At 43.0% G+C, this 24,736-nt stretch overlaps 1 protein-coding gene across 6 annotated transcripts in view; it reads left to right on the top strand.

Moving 5' to 3' along the window:
- Positions 1-24,736, top strand: part of AHI1 (Abelson helper integration site 1) — a 248,488-nt gene that overhangs the window by 169,409 nt on the left and 54,343 nt on the right. Inside the window, exons 20-21 of one of the 6 annotated variants that reach the window (XR_008891361.1) lie at positions 4,091-4,261; positions 8,807-8,940. The exons of 3 other annotated variants lie outside the window; for them this stretch is intronic. Coding sequence is in view for 2 of the 3 variants with exons in the window: in XM_056566602.1 (XP_056422577.1) it covers positions 4,091-4,146 (56 nt within the window). In the remaining variant the exon portion in view is untranslated. 2 more of the 6 variants (XM_056566603.1, XM_056566602.1) reach the window with 2 other exon arrangements.

The following is a 24,736-nucleotide window of genomic DNA, read 5'->3' as shown; positions in this document are numbered from 1 at the left end:
TCACGGTTTGCCCACGCATATCGTCTCGGATAGAGGCGTCCAATTCGTGTCTAAATTCTGGAGGGCCCTCTGTAAACAGCTCAAGATCAAATTAAACTTATCATCCCCAATCCAATGGGCAAGTAGAAAGAATTAATCAGGTCCTGGGTGACTATTTACGGCATTTTGTTTCCTCCCGCCAGGATGACTGGGCAGATCTTCTACCATGGGCCGAATTCTCATACAACTTCAGAGTCTCCGAATATTCTGCTAAGTCCCCATTTTTCGTGGTGTACGGCCGTCACCCTCTTCCCCCCCTCCCTACTCCCTTGCCCTCTGGTTTGCCCGCTGTGGATGAAGTGACTCGTGATCTTTCCACCATATGGAAAGAGACCCAAAATTCTCTTTTACAGGCTTCATCCCGGATGAAAAGATTTGCCGATAAGAAAAGAAGAACTCCCCCCATTTTTGCTCCCGGAGACAAGGTATGGCTCTCCGCTAAATATGTCCGCTTTCGTGTCCCCAGTTACAAACTGGGACCACGCTATCTTGGTCCTTTCAAAGTCTTGTGCCAGATTAACCCTGTCTCTTACAAACTCCTTCTTCCTCCTTCTCTTCGTATTCCCAATGCCTTCCATGTCTCTCCTTAAACCACTCATCATTAACCGCTTCTCTCCCAAACTTGTTTCTCCCACTCCTGTTTCCGGTTCTTCTGACGTCTTCTCCGTGAAGGAGATTCTGGCCTCCAAGACGGTCAGAGGAAAACATTTTTTTGGGTGGATTGGGAAGGCTGTGGCCCAGAAGAGAGATCCTGGGAACCTGAGGACAACATCCTAGACAAAAGTCTTATCCTCAGGTTCTCAGGCTCCAAGAAGAGGGGGAGACCCAAGGGGGGGGGGGGGTACTGTTACGCCGAGCGCTCCGGGTCCCCGCTCCTCCCCGGAGCGCTCGCAGCATCCTCGCATTCGCAGCGCCCCGGTCAGACCTGCTGACCGGGTGCGCTGCAATATCTCTCTCAGCCGGGATGCGATTCGGGAGGCGCCCGCTCGCGATGCGCATCCCGGCTCCCGTACCTGACTCGTTCCCCGTCTGTCTTGTCCCGGCGCGCGCGGCCCCGCTCCTTAGGGCGCACGCGCGCCGGGTCTCTGCAATTTAAAGGGCCATTGCGCCACTGATTGGCGCAGCAGGCTTAATCAGTGTGTTCACCTGTGCACTCCCTACTTATACCTCACTTCCTCTGCACTCCCTCGCCGGATCTTGTTGCCATTGTGCCAGTGAAAGCATTCCCTTGTGTGTTCCTAGCCTGTGTTCCAGACCTCCTGCCGTTGCCCCTGACTACGATCCTTGCTGCCTGCCCTGACCTTCTGCTACGTCCGACCTTGCTCTTGTCTACTCCCTTGTACCGCGCCTATCTTCAGCAGTCAGAGAGGTTGAGCCGTTGCTGGTGGATACGACCTGGTTGCTACCGCCGCTGCAAGACCATCCCGCTTTGCGGCGGGCTCTGGTGAATAACAGTAGCAACTTAGAACCGGTCCACCAACACGGTCCACGCCAATCCCTCTCTGGCACAGAGGATCCACCTCCAGCCAGCCGAGTCGTGACAGTATTTATTTACCAAGTAGACATCCTATTCTGCACCTTTGCAGTTTTGTTTCTGTCATCATGTTTTCTTAAAGGAGTATTCCAGGGAAAAACTTTTTTATATATATCAACTGGCTCCAGAAAGTTAAACAGATTTGTAAATTCTGATGACACCTGTCAAGGGAAACGCCCAGTTTAGAAGAGGTTTGCTATGGGGATTTGCTTCTAAACTGGGCGTTTCCCGAGACAGGTGTCATCAGAGAGGACTTAGACAGAAAAGAACAACCTTAACTTCAGAAGCTCATAAGTACTGAAAGGATTAATATTTTTTAATAGAAGTCATTTACAAATCTGTTTAACTTTCTGGAGCCAGTTGATATATATAAAAAAGATTTTCCTGGAATACCCCTTTAAATGGTTTTAACCCCTTAAGGACTCAGGGTTTTTCAGTTTTTGCACTTTCGTTTTTTCCTCCTTACCTTTTAAAAATCATAACCCTTTAAATTTTCCACCTAAAAATCCATATTATGGCTTATTTTTTGTGTTGCCAATTCTACTTTGCAGTGACATTAGTCATTTTACCCAAAAATGCACGGCGAAACGTAAAAAAAAATCATTGTGCGACAAAATCGAAGATAAAACGCCATTTTGTAACTTTTGGGGGCTTCCGTTTCTACGCAGTGCATATTTCGGTAAAAATGACACCTTATAATTATTCTGTAGGTCCATACGGTTAAAATGTTACCCTACTTATATAGGTTGGATATTGTCGTACTTCTGGAAAAAATCATAACTACATGCAGGAAAATGTATAAGTTTAAAAATGTCATCTTCAGACCCCTATAACTTTTTTATTTTTCCAGTTACAGGGCGGTATGAGGACTCATTTTTTGCGCCGTGATCTGAAGTTTTTATCGGTATGATTTTTGTTTTGATCTGACTTTTTGATCACTTTTTATTCATTTTTTAATGGTATAAAAAGTGACCAAAAATGCTCTTTTTTTTACTTTTTGAATTTTTTTGCGCATACGCCATTGACCGTGCAGTTTAATTAATGATATATTTTTATAGTTCGGACATTTACGCACGTGGCGATACCACATATGTTTATTTTCATTTTTTTTTTACACTGTTTTATTTTTTTATGGGAAAAGGGGGGTTAAAGGGAAGGGGTTAAAGGACCTTTATTAACACTTTTTTTTTACTTTTTTTTTTTGCAGTGTTATAGGTCCCATAGGGACCTATAACACTTCACACACTGATCTTTTACACAGATCACAGGCGTGTATTAACACGCCTGTGATCAGTGTTATCGGCGCTTGACTGCTCCTGCCTGGATCTCAGGCACGGAGCAGTCATTCGCTGATCGGACACCGAGGAGGCAGGTAAGGGCCCTCCCGGTGTCCTGCAAGCTGTTTGGAACGCCGCAATTTCACCGCGGCGGTCCCGAACAGCCCGACTGAGCAGCCGGGTCACTTTCACTTTAGAAGCGGCGGTCAGGAAAGGTTTACAGGAAAGGGTTAAAACTGTTTGCTTTGTTCGGTTTTTATTGAGGGGTTTACAGTAAATATAACCATACAGACAGTTCAGATCAGGTGAGTCACTGTAACTGCTTGGATTTGAGACTAAAGACTTGACATATGCATACATGCTTTTTTTAAGAGGGTCATTTCAAAAATTTCAATTTTTTTAAACTTTTTTTTACATTTATTTTTACACTCTTATAGTCCCCATAGGAGACTATTTATAGCAACCATTGGATTGCTAATCCTGTTCAGTGCTATGTATAGAACATAGCACTGATCAGGGTTATCGGTCATCTTCTGCTCTGATCTGCGAGAAGGCAGATCAGAGCAGAAGACTCCCGGAAGGCAGCGGAGGCAGGTGAGGGGACCTCCGTCTGCCGTGCAGGATGATCGGATCGCCGCGGCAGCGCTGCGGGCGATCCGATCATCCTGTTAAGTGACCGCGATGCTGCAGATGCCGTGATCTGTATTGATCACGGCATCTGAGGGGTAAATGGCGGACATCCGCGGGATCGCGGGTGTCCGCCATTACCGGCGGGTCCCTGGCTGCGATCCACAGCCGGGACCTACCGCGCATGATGCCAGCATCGCTCCGATGCCCGCGGTTATGCTCAGGACTTAAATGTATATCCTGGTGCGTTAAGTACCACATCACCAGGACGTACATTTACGTCCTGCTTCGTTAAGGGGTTAAATGTGTGTTTTTGTGATGCCGTTATGTTCAATAAAATTTATATATTTTGATCTATATACGCCTATCTTTCTTTGTTAGCGTTACTGAAAAAAAACCTGCCACAATACCTGTCGCCTCATTTTTCAACTCCATGATGTTTTGTTTTGTTTTTTGTTTTTTTAGAAAAATTCTGTGTCTGTTATTAGACTTAGTATATAAAGCAGAATGTTGTGGGGGTTTCCTTCCGATTGGATGCTTAGCAACACACAAAAATAGATAGATATAGAATACTCTCACCTTATTACAATGTACTTTCTATCATTTTTTATAGCAAGTCTGTTTAAGATAAATACAGGCTTCAAACAATCTTCCAGGATGCATAAGTAGGGCATGTATGGTAAAACCATGAGAGAAAAGATTAACAACAAACTATGAAGCCAACACGAACAGTACTCAACTACTTTATATTTACCTTGTCTGAAATAATTTGCCAGGATAAATGGTAACTGTTTATCACTAGACATAAGGATTTAAAAATGCTTGACCCAGGTTCACTGGCCATCATGTTTGTGGGATCATATTAAATGCAGGCTATGGTAGGAAAGGGTTAAAACTGTTTGCTTTGTTCGGTTTCTATTGAGGGGTTTACAGTAAATATAACCATACAGGCAGTTCAGATCAGGTGAGTCACTGTAACTGCTTGGATTTGAGACTAAAGACTTGACATATGTATACATGCTTTGGTTAAGAGGGTCATTTCTAGAATGCTTAAAGGGGTACTCTGGTGGAAAACAAATGTTTCTGGTGCCCGAAAGTTAAACAGATTGGTAAATTACTTCTATTTTAAAAGTTGTGTAGTTCCTTCCAGTCTGACCACAGTGCTCTCTGCTGACACCTCTGTCCATGTCAGGAACTGTCATAGTAGAAGAGAATGCCCAAAGCAAACCTCTCCTGCTCTGGACAGTTCCTGACATGGACAGAGGTGTCAACAGAGAGCACTGTGGTCAGACTGGGAAGAACTACACAACTTTCACTGGAGTATGCTGGATGTACTGGAAGGCTTAAGATTTTTATATAGAAGTAATTTACAAATTTGTATAACTTTCCAGCACTAGTTGATTTGAAAATGTTTTCCCCCTAGAATACCCCTTTAGGGTACGTTCACACGTTCGCACGTACATGATGTACATTATTTGATGCACAGGATTTTCTGCTGCAGATTTCAATGTAAACTAAATGACTGAGCACAGCTTCTAATCTGCAGTTACAAATCCTGAGCATCAACTGGTGCCAGAAAGTTAAACAGATTTGTAAATTACTTCTATTAAAAAATCAAAATCCTTCCACTACTTATTAGCTGCTGAACACTACAGAGGAAATTATTTTCTCTTTGGAACACAGAGCTCTCTGCTGACATCACGAGCATAGTGCTCTCTGCTGACATCTCTGTCCATTTTAAGAACTGTCCAGAGTAGGAGAAAATCCCCATAGCAAACATATGTGGCTCTGGACAGTTCCTAAAATGGACAGAGGTGTCAGCAGAGAGCACTGTGCTTGTGATTCAGCAGAGAACCCTGTGTTCCAAAAAAGAAAAGAATTTCCTCTGTAGAATTCAGCAACTAATAAGTACTGGAAGGATTAAGATTTTTTAATAGAAGTAATTTACAAATCTGTTTAACTTTCTGGCACCAGTTGATTTATAAAAAAAAAAAAAAAAGGTTTCTACCGGAGTACCCCTTTAATCTAATAATGCATTGTTGCTATCCTCTCCTATCATGTGTTAATAGGGATTTTAGCAAATACCATATCTCCACAGAGGTAATGGATCATGTTATAGCCGTGGCAAAATTGCTAGAATAGGGGACTGGTTGAGCAACCATACTACGGCTTTATTACACTCTATTAGAAGCATGGAATTAGCTGAATGTGAACACTACTTATATTGGCCCTTGATGTCGCATAGAGATGGAAACATTGTGAAATTGTAAATACTCTTACAGTGGGTGGAGATCCCCCATTTAGCCTGCATATAATCTTACAGACTCCCTAGCACTTTCAGGTTTTACACCTTATGCAAGCAATTACAGTAAATGCACATTTAAAACAATTAAGATTATATTAGGATTATTTAATATTTTGATCCCATGGTAGATATCATTGTATGCACTCTTACATAATAACTGGTTTTTACCTTCACATTCAAAATGACCAGTTTTGTTTTTTCTTTTTTTCCTGATGCTAGAATAATTGTGTTCTTGCCTTTGGGCTCCAAGAAAGTACCTCGTGCCAAGTCATACATGGGCGTAGGATAAAAACTGTATTTCTGGCCAAAATAGGTTGTAGGTGCTAATTTCTGCTTGAAATTAAATAGTTATGTGATAAAATCAACAACTGTATGAATGGGGGTTGCCATTGGTTGTGCTAAACATGTTATTATTACAGTTATATGCCCATACACTGACCTTTAGGGTTCCTCACTGTCACCCAGTGTAACTTGTTCACTAGTTGCCATGATAATGTCTTATCCAAATGGATATTATATGAGCACTTCCTTGTTATGTCATCTGTAGAAATTCTGCACTACGATTTGTAGGCCCACTCATCTGCCTGTTTATCAGGCAGATGAGTGGGCCTAAAGGGGTTTTCTGCACAAGAAAGGTTTTTATTTTATTTTTTTAAGCCTCGGGGTGCAGTGAAAATAAAAAAGACAACATATTTACCTGCACCAATCACTGCTGCCACCATTCTGACCTGATCCTGGACCCCACTGCTCTTTTTTTCCTGCAGGAAATACATATAAAGCTTTTTCACAATAGAACAAAAAGTATATTACCGTATATACTTGAGTATAAGCCGAGGCCCCTAATTTCACCCCAAAAACCCAGGAAAAGTTATTGACTCGACTATAAGCCTAGGGTGGGAAATTCATCACCCCCCCCCATGTCATCATCCAGACCCCCTTAATTATCACCCCCGTCATCATCACCCTGTCATCATCACCCCCGTCATCATCACCGCCCCCCCCCCTTCATGATCACCGCCTTTCAATCCCTCAGTGGTCTTCAACCTGCAGACCTCCAGATGTTGCAAAACCACAACTCCCAGCATGCCCGGACAGCCATTGGCTGTCCGGGCATGCTGGGAGTTGTAGTTTTGAAACATCTGGAGGCCTTCGTCATCATCCAGACCCCCCTTTCGTTTTCTACTCCCCTCCCCTCAGTGGGAAGGAAGGGTGAGCTGGTCCAGCCGTCCATCTTTGTCCATCTATGCTGCAGGGACCGTCCGGTGGGGAGGGTTAGTCGTTCCAGGCTGTCCATCTTCACCGGGAGGTCCTCTTCTCCGGGCTGGCCCCGGACTAGTGATGCTGCCTTGACGCCACCGCGCAGTGTCTGCTGCGCACGGACATCCCTGCGCGTCGTCGTCTAGGCAACGTCACTAGTCCGGGGCCAGGCCCGGAGCGGAGAAGAGAGCCTCCCGGTGAAGATGGGCAGCCCGGAACGACTAACCCTCCCCACCGGACAGTCCCTGCAGCATAGATGGCCCGGAACAGCTCACCCTTCCTTCCCACCGAGGGGAGGTGAGTACAAAACATAAGGGGGGTCTGGATGATGACGAAGGCCCGGTGGTCTTCAACCTGCGGACCTCCAGATGTTTCAAAACTACAACTCTCAGCATGCCCGGACAGCCGATGGCTGCCCGGGCATGCTGGAAGTTGTAGTTTTCCAACATCTGGAGGACCACTGGTTCAAGGGATTGACAGGCGGAGATGGACGGCCAGGACCATCTCCTCACAGCTAAAGCCAGGAACATATTTGCTGTTCACTCGAGTATAAGCCGAAGGGGGCGTTTTCAGCACGAAAAATCGTGCTGAAAAACTCGGTTTATGCTCGAGTATATATGGTAATGATATTTACACCTAATAAAAATGTTTTGAACAATAATATATATATGTATAATCAATATATATATTTTGTTGTGCTTTACACCAGGACCAATAGATTTTTTTATGTATCTGCATACTTGCTGTAGTTACACATCCCAAATCTAATATTTTCATGATTTCTAATATATTGCATTTGTATATTATGATATCTGGTTTAGACTAGAGGAGTCTGGACATAGTCAATATGCATATTTTTTTTTATAAATTTCATCTCCAGTGTGATTTCCACCGCACTTTACAAGATTCAGATTAACCCGATGCAGTAACTGTACATTTTTGTCAATTTAAGCACATTCTTTCATATAATGTTGGGTCCACGTAGGAAGTGCTTCACCCAGCCTTTCCATTTGGTGCATTTATTGGTCAATCGACATGGTGAGGTATGTCTTACCAATAGATGACCATCAAAGAAAATGGTCTCAACACCAACATTTCTTTAGGGACGCCCTGTATACATCACCCTGGACAATGCTTCTGCAACCTGATAGAAAACATTTAACATTTACCTTGCTGGCTATATTCCAAGATCTAGAAAAAAAATATTTAAACAGTCTTCATTTTCCATTCCACAACTAGTTTCACTAGTTAAATAAATAAATAAAATGTTCTGTTTTAAATAGAAATTGGACCTTAATTAAAATAGTAAAGCATTTCATTTTATTGAGGGTAATACATGAAATATTAGACAAAACTAGATAGTACTTTATTTAAGCAAGTTTTGCTATCACGATTTGTTATACTCTATAGGGGAGATTTATCAAAACCTGTGAAACGGAATTGCCCAGTTACCCATAGCAACCAATCAGACTGGTTCTTTCATTTTGCAGAGGCCTTGTTAAAAATGAAAGACGCGATCTGATTGGTTGCTATGGGCAACTGGGCAACTTTTCCACTGGACAGGTTTTGATAAATCTCCCCTATGTTTCTATTCTATTCTATTCTATGCAAATTGTAGCATATGATTTTAGATATATATATATATATATATATATATATATATATATATATATATATATACTATATACTCCCTTGTTAACTTAATAGCCAGCATTTTTCCTTAGACTATAGATCTCTGTATCCGTAATAATTGATGTCTCCTCGTAGTTGAATTTCACTACAGGTCTGTGTCAGCTTTCACAGTGGTCAAACATGGATGTTTGCTAGACCATGATAAGTCCACAACACCTGTAAGACGTCTGCGGAGGAAAGCATGAGATTTTTAGGGAGCCGTTTAACAGGATGGATCTTGTCATCTTAATTCATGTTTCACTCAAATTGTGAGCAATGAGAGGCCGGCTTTTCCCAGGCCAAACAACGTATGTGTCCTGGATTGTACAGCGTGAAGTTTACACACTGCCTTACTGATGATATGCTTCATGGATTCTCCTTATGTAGGTTTGTTGATCTGTTGAAGGACACAAGACTTCTGAATTGTTTGCTGCATACTATTCATCAACTACACATGTACAGTTGAAATTGTTTTACAATACAGAGCTACATTTAGTAATGATTAATTATTTTGTTATATAAATTAATGATTCATCTTAAACAAATAAAAAAAATCACCCCTTCTAAAGACTACAGTACTGTGCTGCATTACATACCGTATTTTTCACCGTATAAGATGCACTTTTTCTTCCCCAAAACTGGGGGGGTGGGGAAGTTGGTGCGTCTTATACGGCAAATACACATTTTGCCTGCATTTAAACCCTGTCATATCGCGGCGGTCCCTGCGGCCATCAACGGCCGGGACCCGCGACTAATACAGGACACCACCGATCGCGGTGATGCCCTGTATTAACCCTTCAGACGCGGCGATCAAAGTTGACCACCGCGTCTGTAGCGAAAGTGACACTAACCCGGCTGTTCAGTCGGGCTGATCGGGATCGCCGCGGTGAAATTGCGGCATTCCGAACAGCTTACAGGACACCGGGAGGGACCCTACCTGCCTCCTCGGTGTCCGATCGGCAAATGACTGCTCCGTGCCGGGATCCCCTGCATGGCCGGCACTCTCCTTCGTCGTCATCATGTCGCGCACACCATCCCGTCATCCAATAGGAGCTGCATGCGTAGCGACGTGATGGCGGCGACGGAGAACGAGGATCCCGGGCAGCAGAGACGTTCCGGAGCGACGGGGACACCCCGGGGACGCGGCGACAGTGATGGAGGGCGACATCCAGGGCAGCGGTGACGGGTCTGGAGCGGCGGGGACATGTGAGTATTACCTCCTATACCAGTGGTCTTCAACCTGCGGACCTCCAGATGTTGCAAGACTACAACTCCCGGCATGCCCGGACAGCCATGTCCGGGCATTCTGGGAGTTGTAGTTTTGAAACATCTGGAGGCCTTCGTCATCATCCAAACCCCCCTTTTGTTTTCTACTCCCCTCGGTGGGAAGGAAGGGGGAGCTTGTCCGGCCGTCCATCTTTGTCCATCTATGCTGCAGGGACCGGGCATGCTGGGAGTTGTAGTTTTGCAACATCTGCAGGTCCGCAGGTTGAACATCAATGTCCTATACATTGTATTTGGTTCAGAATCTTTTTTCTAGATTTTCCTCCTTTAAAATTGGGTGCGTCTTATATATTGTGACATTCAGAGTGACTTGGAACAAGTCACTTGGCTCTTGGCCGGAGCCATGCCAGTAAAGCCACCTAACAGTTTGAGATGCACTGGTATAAATTTCAGATGGGATGAGAGAAAATCCAGCCATATTTTAGGTATGCTCCAGTTTGGAAATTTGCAGCATTTTCCTCAAATCATAGCTACATTTGAACTTAGGAGTACATTTTTGATTTGCAAGAAAATACACAAGACGTCTGCCATACCTAAACATGGCCTAAGGGTATAGTCTAATATTAAGGGTGTATTTACACATACAGTATCCTGCACATATTTGATGCACAGGATTTGAAGTTGCAGAGTTAAATGTAAACTAAATTACTGAATCCAGCTTCAAATTGCAGAGGATACTGTACGTTTGAATAGACCCTAAAGGGGATAAAAAAAAAAATCTGCAGAAGCATACAGCATTGCCCTTGTTCTAAAACCAACACAAATCTATTTCTTTTTGGGCATCTAAGTCTTGTACTTCCTGGTTGCACTTCCAGGTTAAAGGGGTACTCCACTGGAAAAAAAACATTTTTTATCAACTGCTGCCAGAAAGTTAAACAGACTTGTAAATTACATATATTAAAAAATCGTAACCCCCTCCAGTACTTAACAGCTGCTGTATGTTCCAGAGGAAGTTATTATTATTTTTTTCTATCTCCTTTCTGTCTGACCACAGTGCTCTCTGCTTACACCTCTGTCCATTTTAGAAACTGTCCAGAGTAGGAGAAAATCCCCATAGCAAACCTCTCCTGCTCTGGACAGTTCCTAAAACTAACAGATGTGTCAGCAAAGAGCACTGTGGTCAGACAGAAAGGAAATTCTAAAAGAAAAGAGCTTCCTGCGGAGCATACAGCAGCTGATAAATACTGGAAGAATTACGATTTTTAAATAGAAGTAATTTACAAATCTGTTTAACTTTCTGGCACCAGTTGATTTAAAAAAACGAAATTTTTTTTCCAGGGGGGTACCCCTTTAACCCCTTAACGACGCAGGACGTGTATATTTACGTCCTGCGACGGCTCCCGCGATATGAAGTGCGGTCGCGCTGCGACCCCGCATCACGTTACGTCGGTCCAGGCGCTCATCAACGGCCGGGACAGACCCGCGGCTAATAACACACATCGTCGATCGCGGCAATGTGCGGTATTAACCCTTTAGAAGCGGCGGTCAAAGCTGACCGCCGCTTCTAAACTGAAAGTGAAACTATCCCGGCTAGTCAGTCGGGCTGTTCGGAGAAATAGCGGCGTCCCGAACAGCTTACAGGACACAGGGAAGGCCCTTACCTGCCTCCTTGGTGTCCGATCGACGAATGACTGCTCCATGCCTGAGATCCAGGCAGGAGCAGTCAAGCGCCGATAATACACGTATTAATACACGCCAGTGATCAGCATGAGAGATCAGTGTGTGCAGTGTTATAGGTCCCTATGGGAGCTATAACACTGCAAAAAAAAGTTTAAAAAAAGTGTTAATAAAGGTCATTTAACCCCTTCCCTAATAAAAGTTTGAATCCCCCCCTTTTCCCATAAAAAAAATAAAACAGTGTAAATAAAAAATATATATAAACATATGTGGTATCGCCATGTGCGTAAATGTCCGAACTATAAAAAATATATCATTAATTAAACCGCACGGTCAATGGCGTACGCACAAAAAAAATTCCAAAGTCCAAAAAAGCGTATTTTTGGTCACTTTTTATACCATTAAAAATGAATAAAAAGTGATCAAAAAGTCTGATCAAAACAAAAATTGTACTGATAAAAACTTCAGATAACGGCGCAGAAAATTAGTCCTCATACCGCCCTGTACGTGGGGAAAAAAAAGTTATAGGGGTCAGAAGAGGACATTTTTAAACGTATATATTTTCCTGCATGTAGTTATGATTTTTTCCAGAAGTACGACAAAATCAAACCTATATAAGTAGGGTATCATTTTAACCGTATGGACCTACAGAATAATGATAAGGTGTAATTTTTTACCGAAATATGCACTGCGTAGAAACGGAAGCCCCCAAAAGTTACAAAATGGCGTTTTTTCTTCTATTTTGTCGCACAATTATGGTTTTTTTTCTGTTTCGCCGTGAATTTTTGGGTAAAATGACTAATGTCACTGCAAAGTAGAATTGGTGATGCAAAAAATAAGCCATCATATGGATTTTTAGGTGGAAAATTGAAAGGGTTATGATTTTTAAAAGGTAAGGAGGAAAAAACGAAAGTGCAATAACTGAAAAACCCTGAGTCCTTAAGGGGTTAAGCAGTTATGGAGTGCCCAGAATACATTGCTTTCTCTCTGCTCTTTATTACAGTCCTCCTACAGTGCTCACTCCCCTCCCATAGCACTCCAGTGTTAAAGAACATGTAATTTTACTGCAGACTATCACCTGCTATATTTATTTCCTATCTGCTCTTCTGCTTTGTTCAGCACGTGGTAGCATGCGGTAAACACACCTCATGCTCCCTAAAGTAAGATATATATATATATATATATATATATATATATATATATATTGAACTCAAAAGGGGCCTGAATGCTTTTCTGGAGAGTAAAAATATGACAGTTTATAGTCTCTTCTAGATACTGGACAAGGGTTTTTGATCCAGGGATATTTTTTTCTGATTGCTAGTGGATAGGGAATACATTTTATAGGGCTGGAATACTTTATTGAATTTAACCTTTTATCCAGTTTCATGAAGTATTTGGGTTTCAATGAATAGCTTTGTTGGTGAACAGCTAGTTAACTATTGGGGGGTAACTTTTATATGTTGAAGAAAATTTTGGATTGTTCAAATTGTTCTTTAATATTCACTGGAAAGCTTGGATTTTTTCCAGTTCTTTCAAGTGTAAAAACTGGTTGTACCAGTCTGCAGATGCTGGAAAGGTTGCAGGATCATTTCCTTTCTTCTAGTCTGAAGAGAGTTTTTTATATTCTATTTTATACAGAATATATTTTGCATTTTAGTATATAAAATGTTGAAGATGTATTGTCAACCATGACTACATTTATTATTTGTCTTGATCACCTTAAGTCAGCTTAAATCAGAGATACTTGTTCGTGCCTTTGTGTATCTGTGGCACTTCCATCCAAGTGAAAAACCACCGTTTCTTGCCAGTATGTAACTCTTGTGTTACGCCTAGCGCTCCGGGTCCCCGCTCCTCCCCGGAGCGCTCACGGCGTCTTTCTCCCTGCAGCTCCCCGGTCAGTCCCGCTGACCGGGAGCGCTGCTCTGTCATGGCCGTTGGGGATGCGATTCGCACAGCGGGACGCGCCCGCTCGCGAATCGCATCCCAGGTCACTTACCCGTTCCCGTCCCCTGCTGTCATGTGCTGGCGCGCGCGGCTCCGCTCTCTAGGGCGCGCGCGCGCCAGCTCCCTGAGACTTAAAGGGCCAGTGCACCAATGATTGGTGCCTGGCCCAATTAGCTTAATTGGCTTCCACCTGGTCCCTGACTATATCTATCCTCCTCCCATGCACTTCCTTGCCGGATCTTGTTGCCCTTGTGCCTAGTGAAAGCGTTTTGTGTGTTTAAAGCCTGTGTACCAGAACTTCTGCTATCACCCCTGACTACGAACCTTGCCGCCTGCCCCCGACCTTCTGCTACGTCCGACTTTGCTTCTGCCTACTCCCTTGTACCTCGCCTATCTTCAGCAGCCAGAGAGGTGAGCCGTTGCTAGTGGATACGACCTGGTCACTACCGCCGCAGCAAGACCATCCCGCTTTGCGGCGGGCTCTGGTGAAAACCAGTAGTGTCTTAGAACCGGTCCACTAGCACGGTCCACGCAATCCCTCTCTGGCACAGAGGATCCACCTCCTGCCAGCCGGCATCGTGACAGTAGATCCGGCCATGGATCCCGCTGAAGTTCCTCTGCCAGTTGTCGCTGACCTCCCTACGCTGGTCGCCCAGCAAGCTCGTCAGATCGCCCAACAAGATCACCAGCTGTCGTACTTGACCACCATGACACAGCAACTCCAGTCACAACTACAGCAAGTACAGTCACAGCTACAGCAGCAACAACCATCTCCTCCGCCAGCTCCTGCACCCCTTCCGCAGCGAGTGGCCACTCCTAGCCTCCGCCTGTCCTTGCCGGACAAATTTAATGGGGACTCTAAGTTTTGCCGTGGCTTTCTTTCGCAATGTTCCCTGCACATGGAGATGATGTCAGACCAGTTTCCTACTGAAAGGTCTAAGGTGGCTTTCGTAGTCAGCCTTCTGTCTGGAAAAGCTCTGTCATGGGCCACACCGCTCTGGGACCGCAATGACCCCGTCACTGCCTCTGTACACTCCTTCTTCTCGGAAATTCGAAGTGTCTTTGAGGAACCTGCCCGAGCCTCTTCTGCTGAGACTGCCCTGCTGAACCTGGTCCAGGGTAATTCCTCCGTTGGCGAGTACGCCATACAATTCCGTACTCTTGCCTCTGAACTATCCTGGAATAATGAGGCTCTCTGCGCGACCTTTAAAAAAGGCCTATCCAGCAACATTAAAGATGTTCTGGCCGCACGAGAGACTCCTGCTAACCTGCATGAACTCATTCATCTAGCCACTCGCATTGACATGCGTTTTTCTGAGAGGCATCAAGAGCTCCGCCAGGAAAAAGACTTAGATCTCTGGACACCTCTCCCACAGTCTCCACTGCAATCTGCGCCTAGGCCTCCCGCCGAGGAGGCCATGCAAGTGGATCGGTCTCGCCTGACCCTGTGGTTCCTTCTGTATCCGGTCCCCCTAAGGTCATTAAGGACTCTGCCTGCCACAAGAAATGCCTCTCCCCCCCTCCCAGTCCCATCAGGCAAGCCCCTGTGTCCCCGCATGGCCCTCGTCCTGGTGTCACACTGCCCCGTGCCAGGTCTCGCCCTCTGCCCTCTCTCCCCATTCCTACTCCTGCTGTTCTGCCTGCCGTTGAGGAATCCCTCCATCCTTTCCCGGTGTCCTCATCCCAGGGGAGGCAGTTACCGGATAAAGAGAAGGGGAGACCTAAGGGGGGGGGTACTGTTACGCCTAGCGCTCCGGGTCCCCGCTCCTCCCCGGAGCGCTCACGGCGTCTTTCTCCCTGCAGCTCCCCGGTCAGTCCCGCTGACCGGGAGCGCTGCTCTGTCATGGCCGTTGGGGATGCGATTCGCACAGCGGGACGCGCCCGCTCGCGAATCGCATCCCAGGTCACTTACCCGTTCCCGTCCCCTGCTGTCATGTGCTGGCGCGCGCGGCTCCGCTCTCTAGGGCGCGCGCGCGCCAGCTCCCTGAGACTTAAAGGGCCAGTGCACCAATGATTGGTGCCTGGCCCAATTAGCTTAATTGGCTTCCACCTGGTCCCTGACTATATCTATCCTCCTCCCATGCACTTCCTTGCCGGATCTTGTTGCCCTTGTGCCTAGTGAAAGCGTTTTGTGTGTTTAAAGCCTGTGTACCAGAACTTCTGCTATCACCCCTGACTACGAACCTTGCCGCCTGCCCCCGACCTTCTGCTACGTCCGACTTTGCTTCTGCCTACTCCCTTGTATCTTCAGCAGCCAGAGAGGTGAGCCGTTGCTAGTGGATACGACCTGGTCACTACCGCCGCAGCAAGACCATCCCGCTTTGCGGCGGGCTCTGGTGAAAACCAGTAGTGTCTTAGAACCGGTCCACTAGCACGGTCCACGCAATCCCTCTCTGGCACAGAGGATCCACCTCCTGCCAGCCGGCATCGTGACATCTTGTAGGGCATTTTTCACCATATTCTTCCACTGCAGGTTCTAACTCTATTTTTCATTCGTCCCTGAGCTAGTAGGTAGAAACTATATAATGTTTTCCATACACAGCAAACATACAGAATGGGACAGAGTCTGCTCTTTTAGGCTATGGTCACATGTCGGAATGTCTGCCTGGAAAATTCCTCGGAAATGCAGTGCTGTCTATGGAGATGGCTCATTTCCAAGCAGTCCTAGCGTCGGTGCCTGCCAGTCCTAGCGTCGGTGCCCTATAGCAGGCACCGACGCTAGGACTGCTTTTGAAATGAGCCATCTCCATAGACAGCACTGCATTTCCGAGCAGATTCCGCAGAAAGAGTAGACATGTACGGTGTGAACATGGCGCTAGGACTCTATAGCACACCTTCCAAAGCTGCAGTGGCATGAAAGACCTTATTAAGCAGGTCGGAGCACTATAGGGTGAGAAGTAACACTTACTAAGGGTACTGATGTCAGAGAGTTTCCTGGCAGCACTGTCCTGCAATTTTATCAAGAATCAATTCAAGAAGTAAATGGGGGCATGATGTACACATTGTTCTGTTGTGGCTACACCTCAGATGCAAATGATATAAGATGATGTATATTTTCCATAGTATGGCTGAACGTCAGTTTGCTGGAAAATGTCTTCCAGTGTGAACTTTCAGACTTTTTATACATGCTGGATTGCTTGTTTTATTTGTTTGGTTTTACTCAACAAGCCTCTCAGAAGCTAAGGGAGATGAGACATTTAGAAACTTCTAGAGTTTCAACAGCTGGCCATTCTTCTTGTAATAGGAGGGGGATTTTACATTGTAAATGTTTTTTTTATTTTTATGAAAACTTAGTGCATTAAGTTGCTTTGGTTATTTTTTCATACAGTTTACTGAAAATGATCTGTAGGGTTTATAACCTCAGATATCTTTTGATAAAGCTTAGATATTCAAAGAGTTAATCCACCAAAATGTGTACAGTGTGCAATCTGCACCACAAGTTGCACAATGGAAGTGTGAGATCGAATTCGGGTAGAAAAACAGACATGGTGCACATCTACAATCTTGTATAATGATCTGATTGCTTCTCAGCATAATATCAAAAACTAACAGGTTGTTAGTATACATTTTTGATCAAAAAGTACAAGCCCACTCGCCACGTCAAGGCCACCTATTTAGAGTGGGTCCCTAACGTCCCTAGCATAAAATGGCGCAGCACCGAGCGGCGACCACCACCGCCGCGACACCAATGCCCACAGGGGGGGAACGACCCACCGGCAGAGCGGCCCCAATGCCACTCAAACCAGTCTATGGGCCGCACCCCCCCGCAGACACGGCGCCACGGCAGTGACGGACACCGCACAGCACCACACCAGTGTGAACAAGGAAGTGTGAGGTCACAGTAGTGCCTGCAAGTCACCACACAGCCCCCTGATTTTCTGACTAAAAATGGAAAAAACACCATTATGTGGCTCTCAGAATGGTTATTGCTTTCTGTTCCCAAAAAGCTGGAAGGGTACATCATGTTAAAAAGTAAATTTTACAGCCACCAATCAGACTCCAGCTTTAATTTCCACAGGTCATTGTAAAAATAAAAGAAGGGATCTGATTGGTTGCAATGGCTAACTACTCCACTGTTTCTCTGCACACGTTTTGATAAATCTAGGCCCATCAAGAATTCCTTGTGGATCACGCACCATCAAATTGACACAAACTGTATTTAGCTGCCATTCCCTCAGTTAGCAGTCCCCTAGTGCCAACTGTTATACGTGCCCCAGTAATGAATAGAGTGCAGAAGGAACCTAATGCCTTTTTTTTCATTTATCTATTGTTCCAATTCAATCATAAAAACAACAAGCCAGATTTAGGGCAGATGCTTATTTATTTCTTTTATGTTTTTTTTATATGTATACTGACATCAAACATGCCCTGAGTAATCATTACAATTGGTCAAAGTATCCCTGCTTGTACAGTTCTAAATAAAAGGAAATATTGAGTGGTTGGTTAAAAGACTAAAACTTTTTCAATGTATTTGACCAACTTTAGAATGTTTCCTGCTTTGTCTTGTATTAATGGACCTCATTGTAAAAATGATAACATTTGTCCTGTTTTATAGAAAAAAATACCTGTAAGCACTTATTTTGTATAGAAGCATATTTACATTTGAATGTTTTTATAGATTTCTTGATCGAAAAAAACCTACACACCAAACTGCTTGAGAGTTCCATTGAAATTCTTCATTGCAGTCGTGCATTGGAGAGGAATGGGGGACACCTTGTTCTATTGATTTTTGCCATCCCAGCAGTGGAGCAAGTAGACATCATGACCTATCGTGCAGATAGGTGATAAAATTCAATCTGTGGGAAAAACCCTTTATATAGCACCCTTACCACATTTTACAATAAGCTGATGACTATTGTTGAACGTTCTTACTGGAATACTTGGGCTATGCGTCACAGTTTATGTAAAAGTCAGAAGTGGGCATACAGTCAAACTGGAAGCAAATGTATTTAAGCGAAAGCTTACTTAAAACATAGACTCATTGGCTCTATCACCTTCATTCTGAATTTCAGTCTAGACGTTCTCATGGTTATTGCAGAGTTCTACTGGTTATGATTGCATCATTTTTTGAGACAAAAATGATTTTAAAAGCAAAATAGGCTACCAATGCTAGGGTGGGGGTGTTGTTAGCGCTTTATAATTACACAACCCTTGGTAAGGATTTATCCCCCCTCAGCCTTATAATTACACTCCCTAAGCCTAGCATTCACACTAAATTTTACTATAAAGTCCCCATCCATTAGAATATTCAGTCAGTCAATACTGCTTTTTCAGAAACTAAAACAAGACTAAATCTAACTAAAAACTAAGTTATAATGGCTGCTAAAACTTTAACAAATCTATCTAAATTTTAGTCGACTGATTTTGGAAGAGATCCCCTTCAGAACTAATCTTTTTGTCTATATGCAATCAATGTTCAAACCTTAAAAGGGTACGCCCGTGGAAAACTTTTTTTTTTTTTATCAACTGGTGCCAGAAAGTTAAACAGATTTGTAAACTACTTCTATTAAAAAATCATAATCCTTTCAGTACTTATGAGCTGCTGAAGTTGTTCTTTTCTGTCTGAGTGCTCTCTGATGACAGGTGTCTCGGGAACTGTCCAGAGTAGAAGCAAATCCCCATAGCAAACCTCTTCTACTCTGTGCAGTTCCCGAGACAAGCAGAGATGTCAGCAGAGAGCACTGTTGCAAGACAGAAAAGACCAACTCAACTTCAGCAGCTGATAATTCTTTGACGGATTAAGATATTTTAATAGAAGTAATTTACAAATCTGTTTACCTTTCTGGAGCCAGTTGATATAAAAAAAAGTTTTTTCCTGGAATACTAATAAATAGCAGATCAGTAGCTTTTTTCTTTAGGGGTATTCATCAGTGAGCTTTATTTTGGCTTTTCTCTAGAATTTGCATTACACTTTAACTAAACACATTCAATTTTATTAGATTACTATAGATTAAGACAACTAAAAGCCTATGATAATTAGTTGTCTAAAAATAAAACAGGTTAGATGACTACTATATGACTTAAATTAAAGGTTGTTTTAGTCAATAGACTCTGACTAAAACTAATTTGCTAAATCCACATGAAGGAAGAAAAAAACACCATTGGAATAAGGGCACCTGACGCTAGTTCAATCCCACTCACTAATGGTTATTGATAAGCATATGAGTATAGCATATGAGTATAGCTAGTGTGGCTGAACCCACCAATGAGAAAGGGTGTCTACTTATTTTTTCTTGTGTTTTATGCAATGAAGAACACATTTACTCTGTTTATTGTGAGCCAACTTAATAGACAGATCATGAACTGCAAATTTGGTAGAAAAATATATAATCCTTTTCAGTTTGGCGCTACTTTTTCATTTTTGCACATATTTGCATGAACTTTAGTAGTGTAAAGAAACTCATGTACTCTTAAAACTTTTTTGTACTTCATTGTTCACCCGTCCTAGCCCATAGCATGATGCACTGTATACAATGCAAATGACTGTTTGGTCTTCTCTATAATACTTTTACTGAAACCTGAGGGCATTTGGAGCTTGGTTTGTGGTCAGCATTAAACACACAAGTCCTGTTTTGCTGCCTAAAGGCTGCTTTGTCCTTTCATGACTTTTTCTGAATTATGTTAGAGCTCCTTCGCTGGGTTCATTTGTTCTTTCTTCATTTAGTGATGCCATTATTGTCATATCATTTCATAAAGGTACATTACATGTTTGCTATAAAATAGACAAATGTCAAATGAAAGCATTTCTTGCATATTTCTTATATGTACTCTTTTTAACATTTAGTACTAACTCACAGATATATTTTATGACATTTGTATAAAATAATAATAAAAATTGAAAAGCAAAATTGCGGGAATTACTCACACTCAGTGACAAAAAAAAATAACGCACACAGATGTAATGGTCTGTCCTAGGAGTATTGTGGGATGTGGCCACACAACCAATTTTGCTTAGCGGGAAACCTTGTTTTGGTAAGGGATTCTTTAAAGTACAACTTAGTTATATATATACCCAGTGCTATCAGGAAGTATATATGGCCAGTTAGCTATTGTGATGTGTCTAAAACACTGGAGCTGATATTTAAACTCCAGTTACAGTGAAATACAGGCTCCTAACACTCACTGCAGAGCTCATCTGGGTCTGCTGAAGCTACCCTGCGATCATGTGTTCACCAGCAGGGAAGGGGAAAGTATCATGGATGTTACTTGAGTGCCATCTATACAGCAATTGAGAAGGCAGGTATGGTAATAAACTTTCTTGTCCTGGAGCTGCAGTCTCTGCAAGGACCATCAGAAAATCCTTGTGGAGTCATGTGCAGACTAGCTGGACGTTTTAAGACGTCAAACTGTCCACACCTGTCTCTACACATTGAATCGTGTAAGATTATGGAGGGACATGTAGACAGTAGAGATAGTAACACCCAGAATATATTTATACATTTTCAGGAGGAATAGCAGAGGATCAACCCAAGACATGGCGGTGGAAAGGGTATAGAGACGTGCAACTAAACTAATAAGGGGCATGGGGCATCTTAGCTATGAATAAAGATTAAAATAATTACGATTGTTTAGTCTTGAGAAGAGATGTTTAAGGGGGAATACGATAAACTTATATAAATTGCCCTTACAAAAAATATGGGGAAAACTATTTTAGGTTAAACCCCCTCAAAGAACAAGGGGCGCTCCCTCCATCTGGAGAAGAAAAGGTTTCCAGGGGCGACACGCCTTCTTTACCATAAGAACTGTGAATTTATGGAACAGTCTACCTCAGGAACTGGTCACAGCAGGAATAGTTGAAAGCTTCAAAACAGGGTTAGATACATTCCTAGAAAAATATAACATTAATGTTTATGCAGAAATATAAAAACACATCTCTTTCCCTTCGTCCAACCATACCCCTTCCCTTCAATTCCTTGGTTGAACTCAATGGACATACAGTATGTATTTTTTCAACTGTGTAACTCTGTAAGAATTTCCTAACAAGCATAATGAGGGCTGACATGTACATCGGGAAGCATGGATGTACATGTCTGCAAATTGCTATACATGTATGTTGCTGTGACATACACAATACTCTTTATTACAGGTCTGTACTACAATGTATTATCAGCATCCAAGTGATTGCATAGTCTAGCATACGCCAGTTGGACAGAAAATAAAAAAGTTAAAAAAAAATAAAAATAAGGTTAACCCTGTAAGGACGTCCCCATTTTTACTTTAACCCCTTCAAGACCACCATTTTTTCTTTTCATTTTTGCACTTTGCTTCTTTTTCCACCTTACCTTCTAAAAATCATAATGCTTTCAATTTTGCATCTACAGACCCATATGAGGGCTTGTTTTTGTACCACCAATTGTACTTTCTAATAACCTCATTCATTTCACCACAAAATCTATGGTGAAACCATTAAAAAAAAATCTTAGTAGTGCAAAAAAAAAAAGAAGCTATTTTGTAAGTTTTGGGGGCTTCCGATTCTACACAGTGCACTTTTCGGTAACAATTACACCTTATATTTATTCTGTAGGTCCATATGATTAAAATGATACCCAACTTATATAGGTTTGATTTTGTTTTACTTCTTTTAAAAAAATATAACTATTTGTACGAAAATTAGCATGTTTAAAAATGTCTTCTGACCCCTATAACTTTTTTATTTTTTTTCGTGTATAAATTCGTTAAAATTTTTTTAGGGTATACAAAGGGACCAAAAATACGCAACTTTGGACTTTGGAATTTTTTTGTGTGTACTCCATTGACTGTGAAGTTTAATTAATGTTATATTTTTATAGTTTAAATGTGAAAAGAAGGGGGGGGGGGGTGATTCAAACTTTTATTAGAGAAGGGGTTCAATCACATTTTTTTTTCCAACCCTTTTTTTTTTTTTTATCCCTATGGGGAAAAAAAGGGTATGTTCAAGTATTATCATTAATCAGTATTGACAAAGTTATCTACCTTTGTAAATATAGGCACAATGTACATTGTGATCTCCTGCAATATGCATAACCCAAAAAACTAGAAACACTGAGTCACTAAATCATGTAAAACTGAAAATTTTTATTGATATGCATTAAAAATGGCTAATTTATAAAAGAAAACAGCATCACCAAAAAATACAGCAACATAACTGGCACATCTGACTGATATGGGATAATAGTAGTAGGTACATGGAAGGCAGCAAATGGTACATAATGTAAATAAGGATGACTGACAGTACATTTGGATAGGAGATAAGACGTCTAGGGCCAGAGTACCCCTTTAAGGGCTTAATCTGTACTGTAAACATTATAAAAAAAATAATCAGAAAAACCATGCCAAAGTTACCTGGGTCTTTTTGGTGTTTCCACAGAAGTGGATGGAGCATGTGCAGTCTGCAGCACATAATCACTGAGATGAGGTCCTGTTCAGGAGATCACGGGGGGCCCAGCGGTCAGACCCACAATGATCAGACACTTATCCCTTATCCTGTGGATAAGGCATAAGTTGTCTTTTACTGGACAACCCCTTTATCAATTTGTGAAGTTAGTGTCTCATGGCTCAGCACAACATATTGGACAATGCATATGCAGAAAATGCATATCTGTATAAGGCTAGGACTCCTTAGAAGCTAGAAGTCCATTTTTGACACTCCGGGCCTGTTGGTACCGGCTCTACCCGGCACCCCTGTGGCTGTGGGTACCGGGGTAATAATTGGGGGTTAGCGCAAGCTGTTTTGGGGGCTAGTGCTAAGCCCTGGCTTAGTAATGGATTCCGTCAAAAAAACCGGCTTCCACTACTAAGCCTGAAAATTCAATTTAAAAAAAAACAAATTGGAAAAATTATTTTATTTTAACAAACACTCCCCCACAGCCCTCGTTAACCATTTTATTAAAAGAAAATGAATCCACCGTAATCCATTGAATCCGCCGTAAGCCTCTGCATACACGGATCTGAAACGAGAAGAAAAAAAACACAAAAAATTGGTTATGACATTTTTGGCGCTGTCCACTGGGGAGAGCACCTATGATGATGCAATGTCTACCCAAACAGGGAGCCACCAATAGTTGCTAAACTACAACTTCCAGCATGCCCAGACAGCCTTTGGCTGTCTGGGCATGCTGGGAGTTGTAGTTTAGCAACAGCTGGAGTCTCCCTGTCTGGGTAGACACTGCCAGAAGGGTCTGTTCACATTATACAAAACGGACAATATGAACAGAGCTTCAGATTTACTAGCCCGGTTCCCTTCTGTAGCTCCACCCCTAATGACGTCATCATTAGGGGTGGAGCTACACTGACCTGCCTGGGACTCGAGGGAAGTAAGCGGACTTCGTCTTCTGTGTATATAGTGTATACCGCCCAAAGGGTTAACCTACACTGTCCAGCAGTGTAAGTTAACTCTTTCCTTGCTAGGCTTGTGCATAGCGCCCAGCTCAGCAAGGGGTTAAGTGAGCCAGCAATGTGTATACTGTCTACACATTGCAGGCTCACTGTAAGTTCTTGCTGGGCAGTAGACGATGTATACCTACGGCTCAGCGTCAGCTGTTCTCCCGGCTCTGTAGCCCTGAGGACAGCTGATCCCGACATTCACATAAGGATGATCGCAGCAGGTGTCAGGAGGAGTGACATCTGCTGTGATCTGTCCCTTACTGCAGGTACTACTGCTCCCAACATGGAGCACACTCTGCTCCATGCTGGGAGTTGAAGTACCTGCATTAATAGACAGATCGCAGTGAGTGTAATTTCTGACACATGATGCGATCTGTCTATTAATGCAAGTACTACAATTCCCAGCATGGGGCAGAGGGTACTCCATGTTGAGAGTATTAGTACTTGTAGTTAAGGAAAGATCACATTGGGTATCACTCCTGACACCCGCTGTGATCCTCCTGTATAATTTATGGATGCAGCGGCCACTCTTCTACGGTCCCCTGCACTGCCGTATATATACACACATATTCCTAGAGCTGTGATAGGCTGGAACCATCTGGCCAATCACAGCTCTCTGTGGGAAATATGAATATGTGTATATATAAGTCAGTGCAAGGGACCATAGAAGAGCGGCCGCCGCATCTATACATTATACAGGAGGATCGCAACGGGCGATCTGTCAATTAGTACAGGTACTACGACTCCCATCATGGAACAGTGTGTTCCATGCTGGGAGTAGTAGTACTACCTTAAAAATGTTTAAAAAAAACAGTGAAA

Source organism: Hyla sarda, chromosome 3 (genome assembly GCF_029499605.1).
Source record: "Hyla sarda isolate aHylSar1 chromosome 3, aHylSar1.hap1, whole genome shotgun sequence".
Taxonomy (NCBI): Eukaryota; Metazoa; Chordata; class Amphibia; order Anura; family Hylidae; genus Hyla; species Hyla sarda.
The sequence above is the reverse complement of the archived record's forward strand: the minus strand, read 5'-3'. Positions and strand labels throughout refer to the sequence as shown.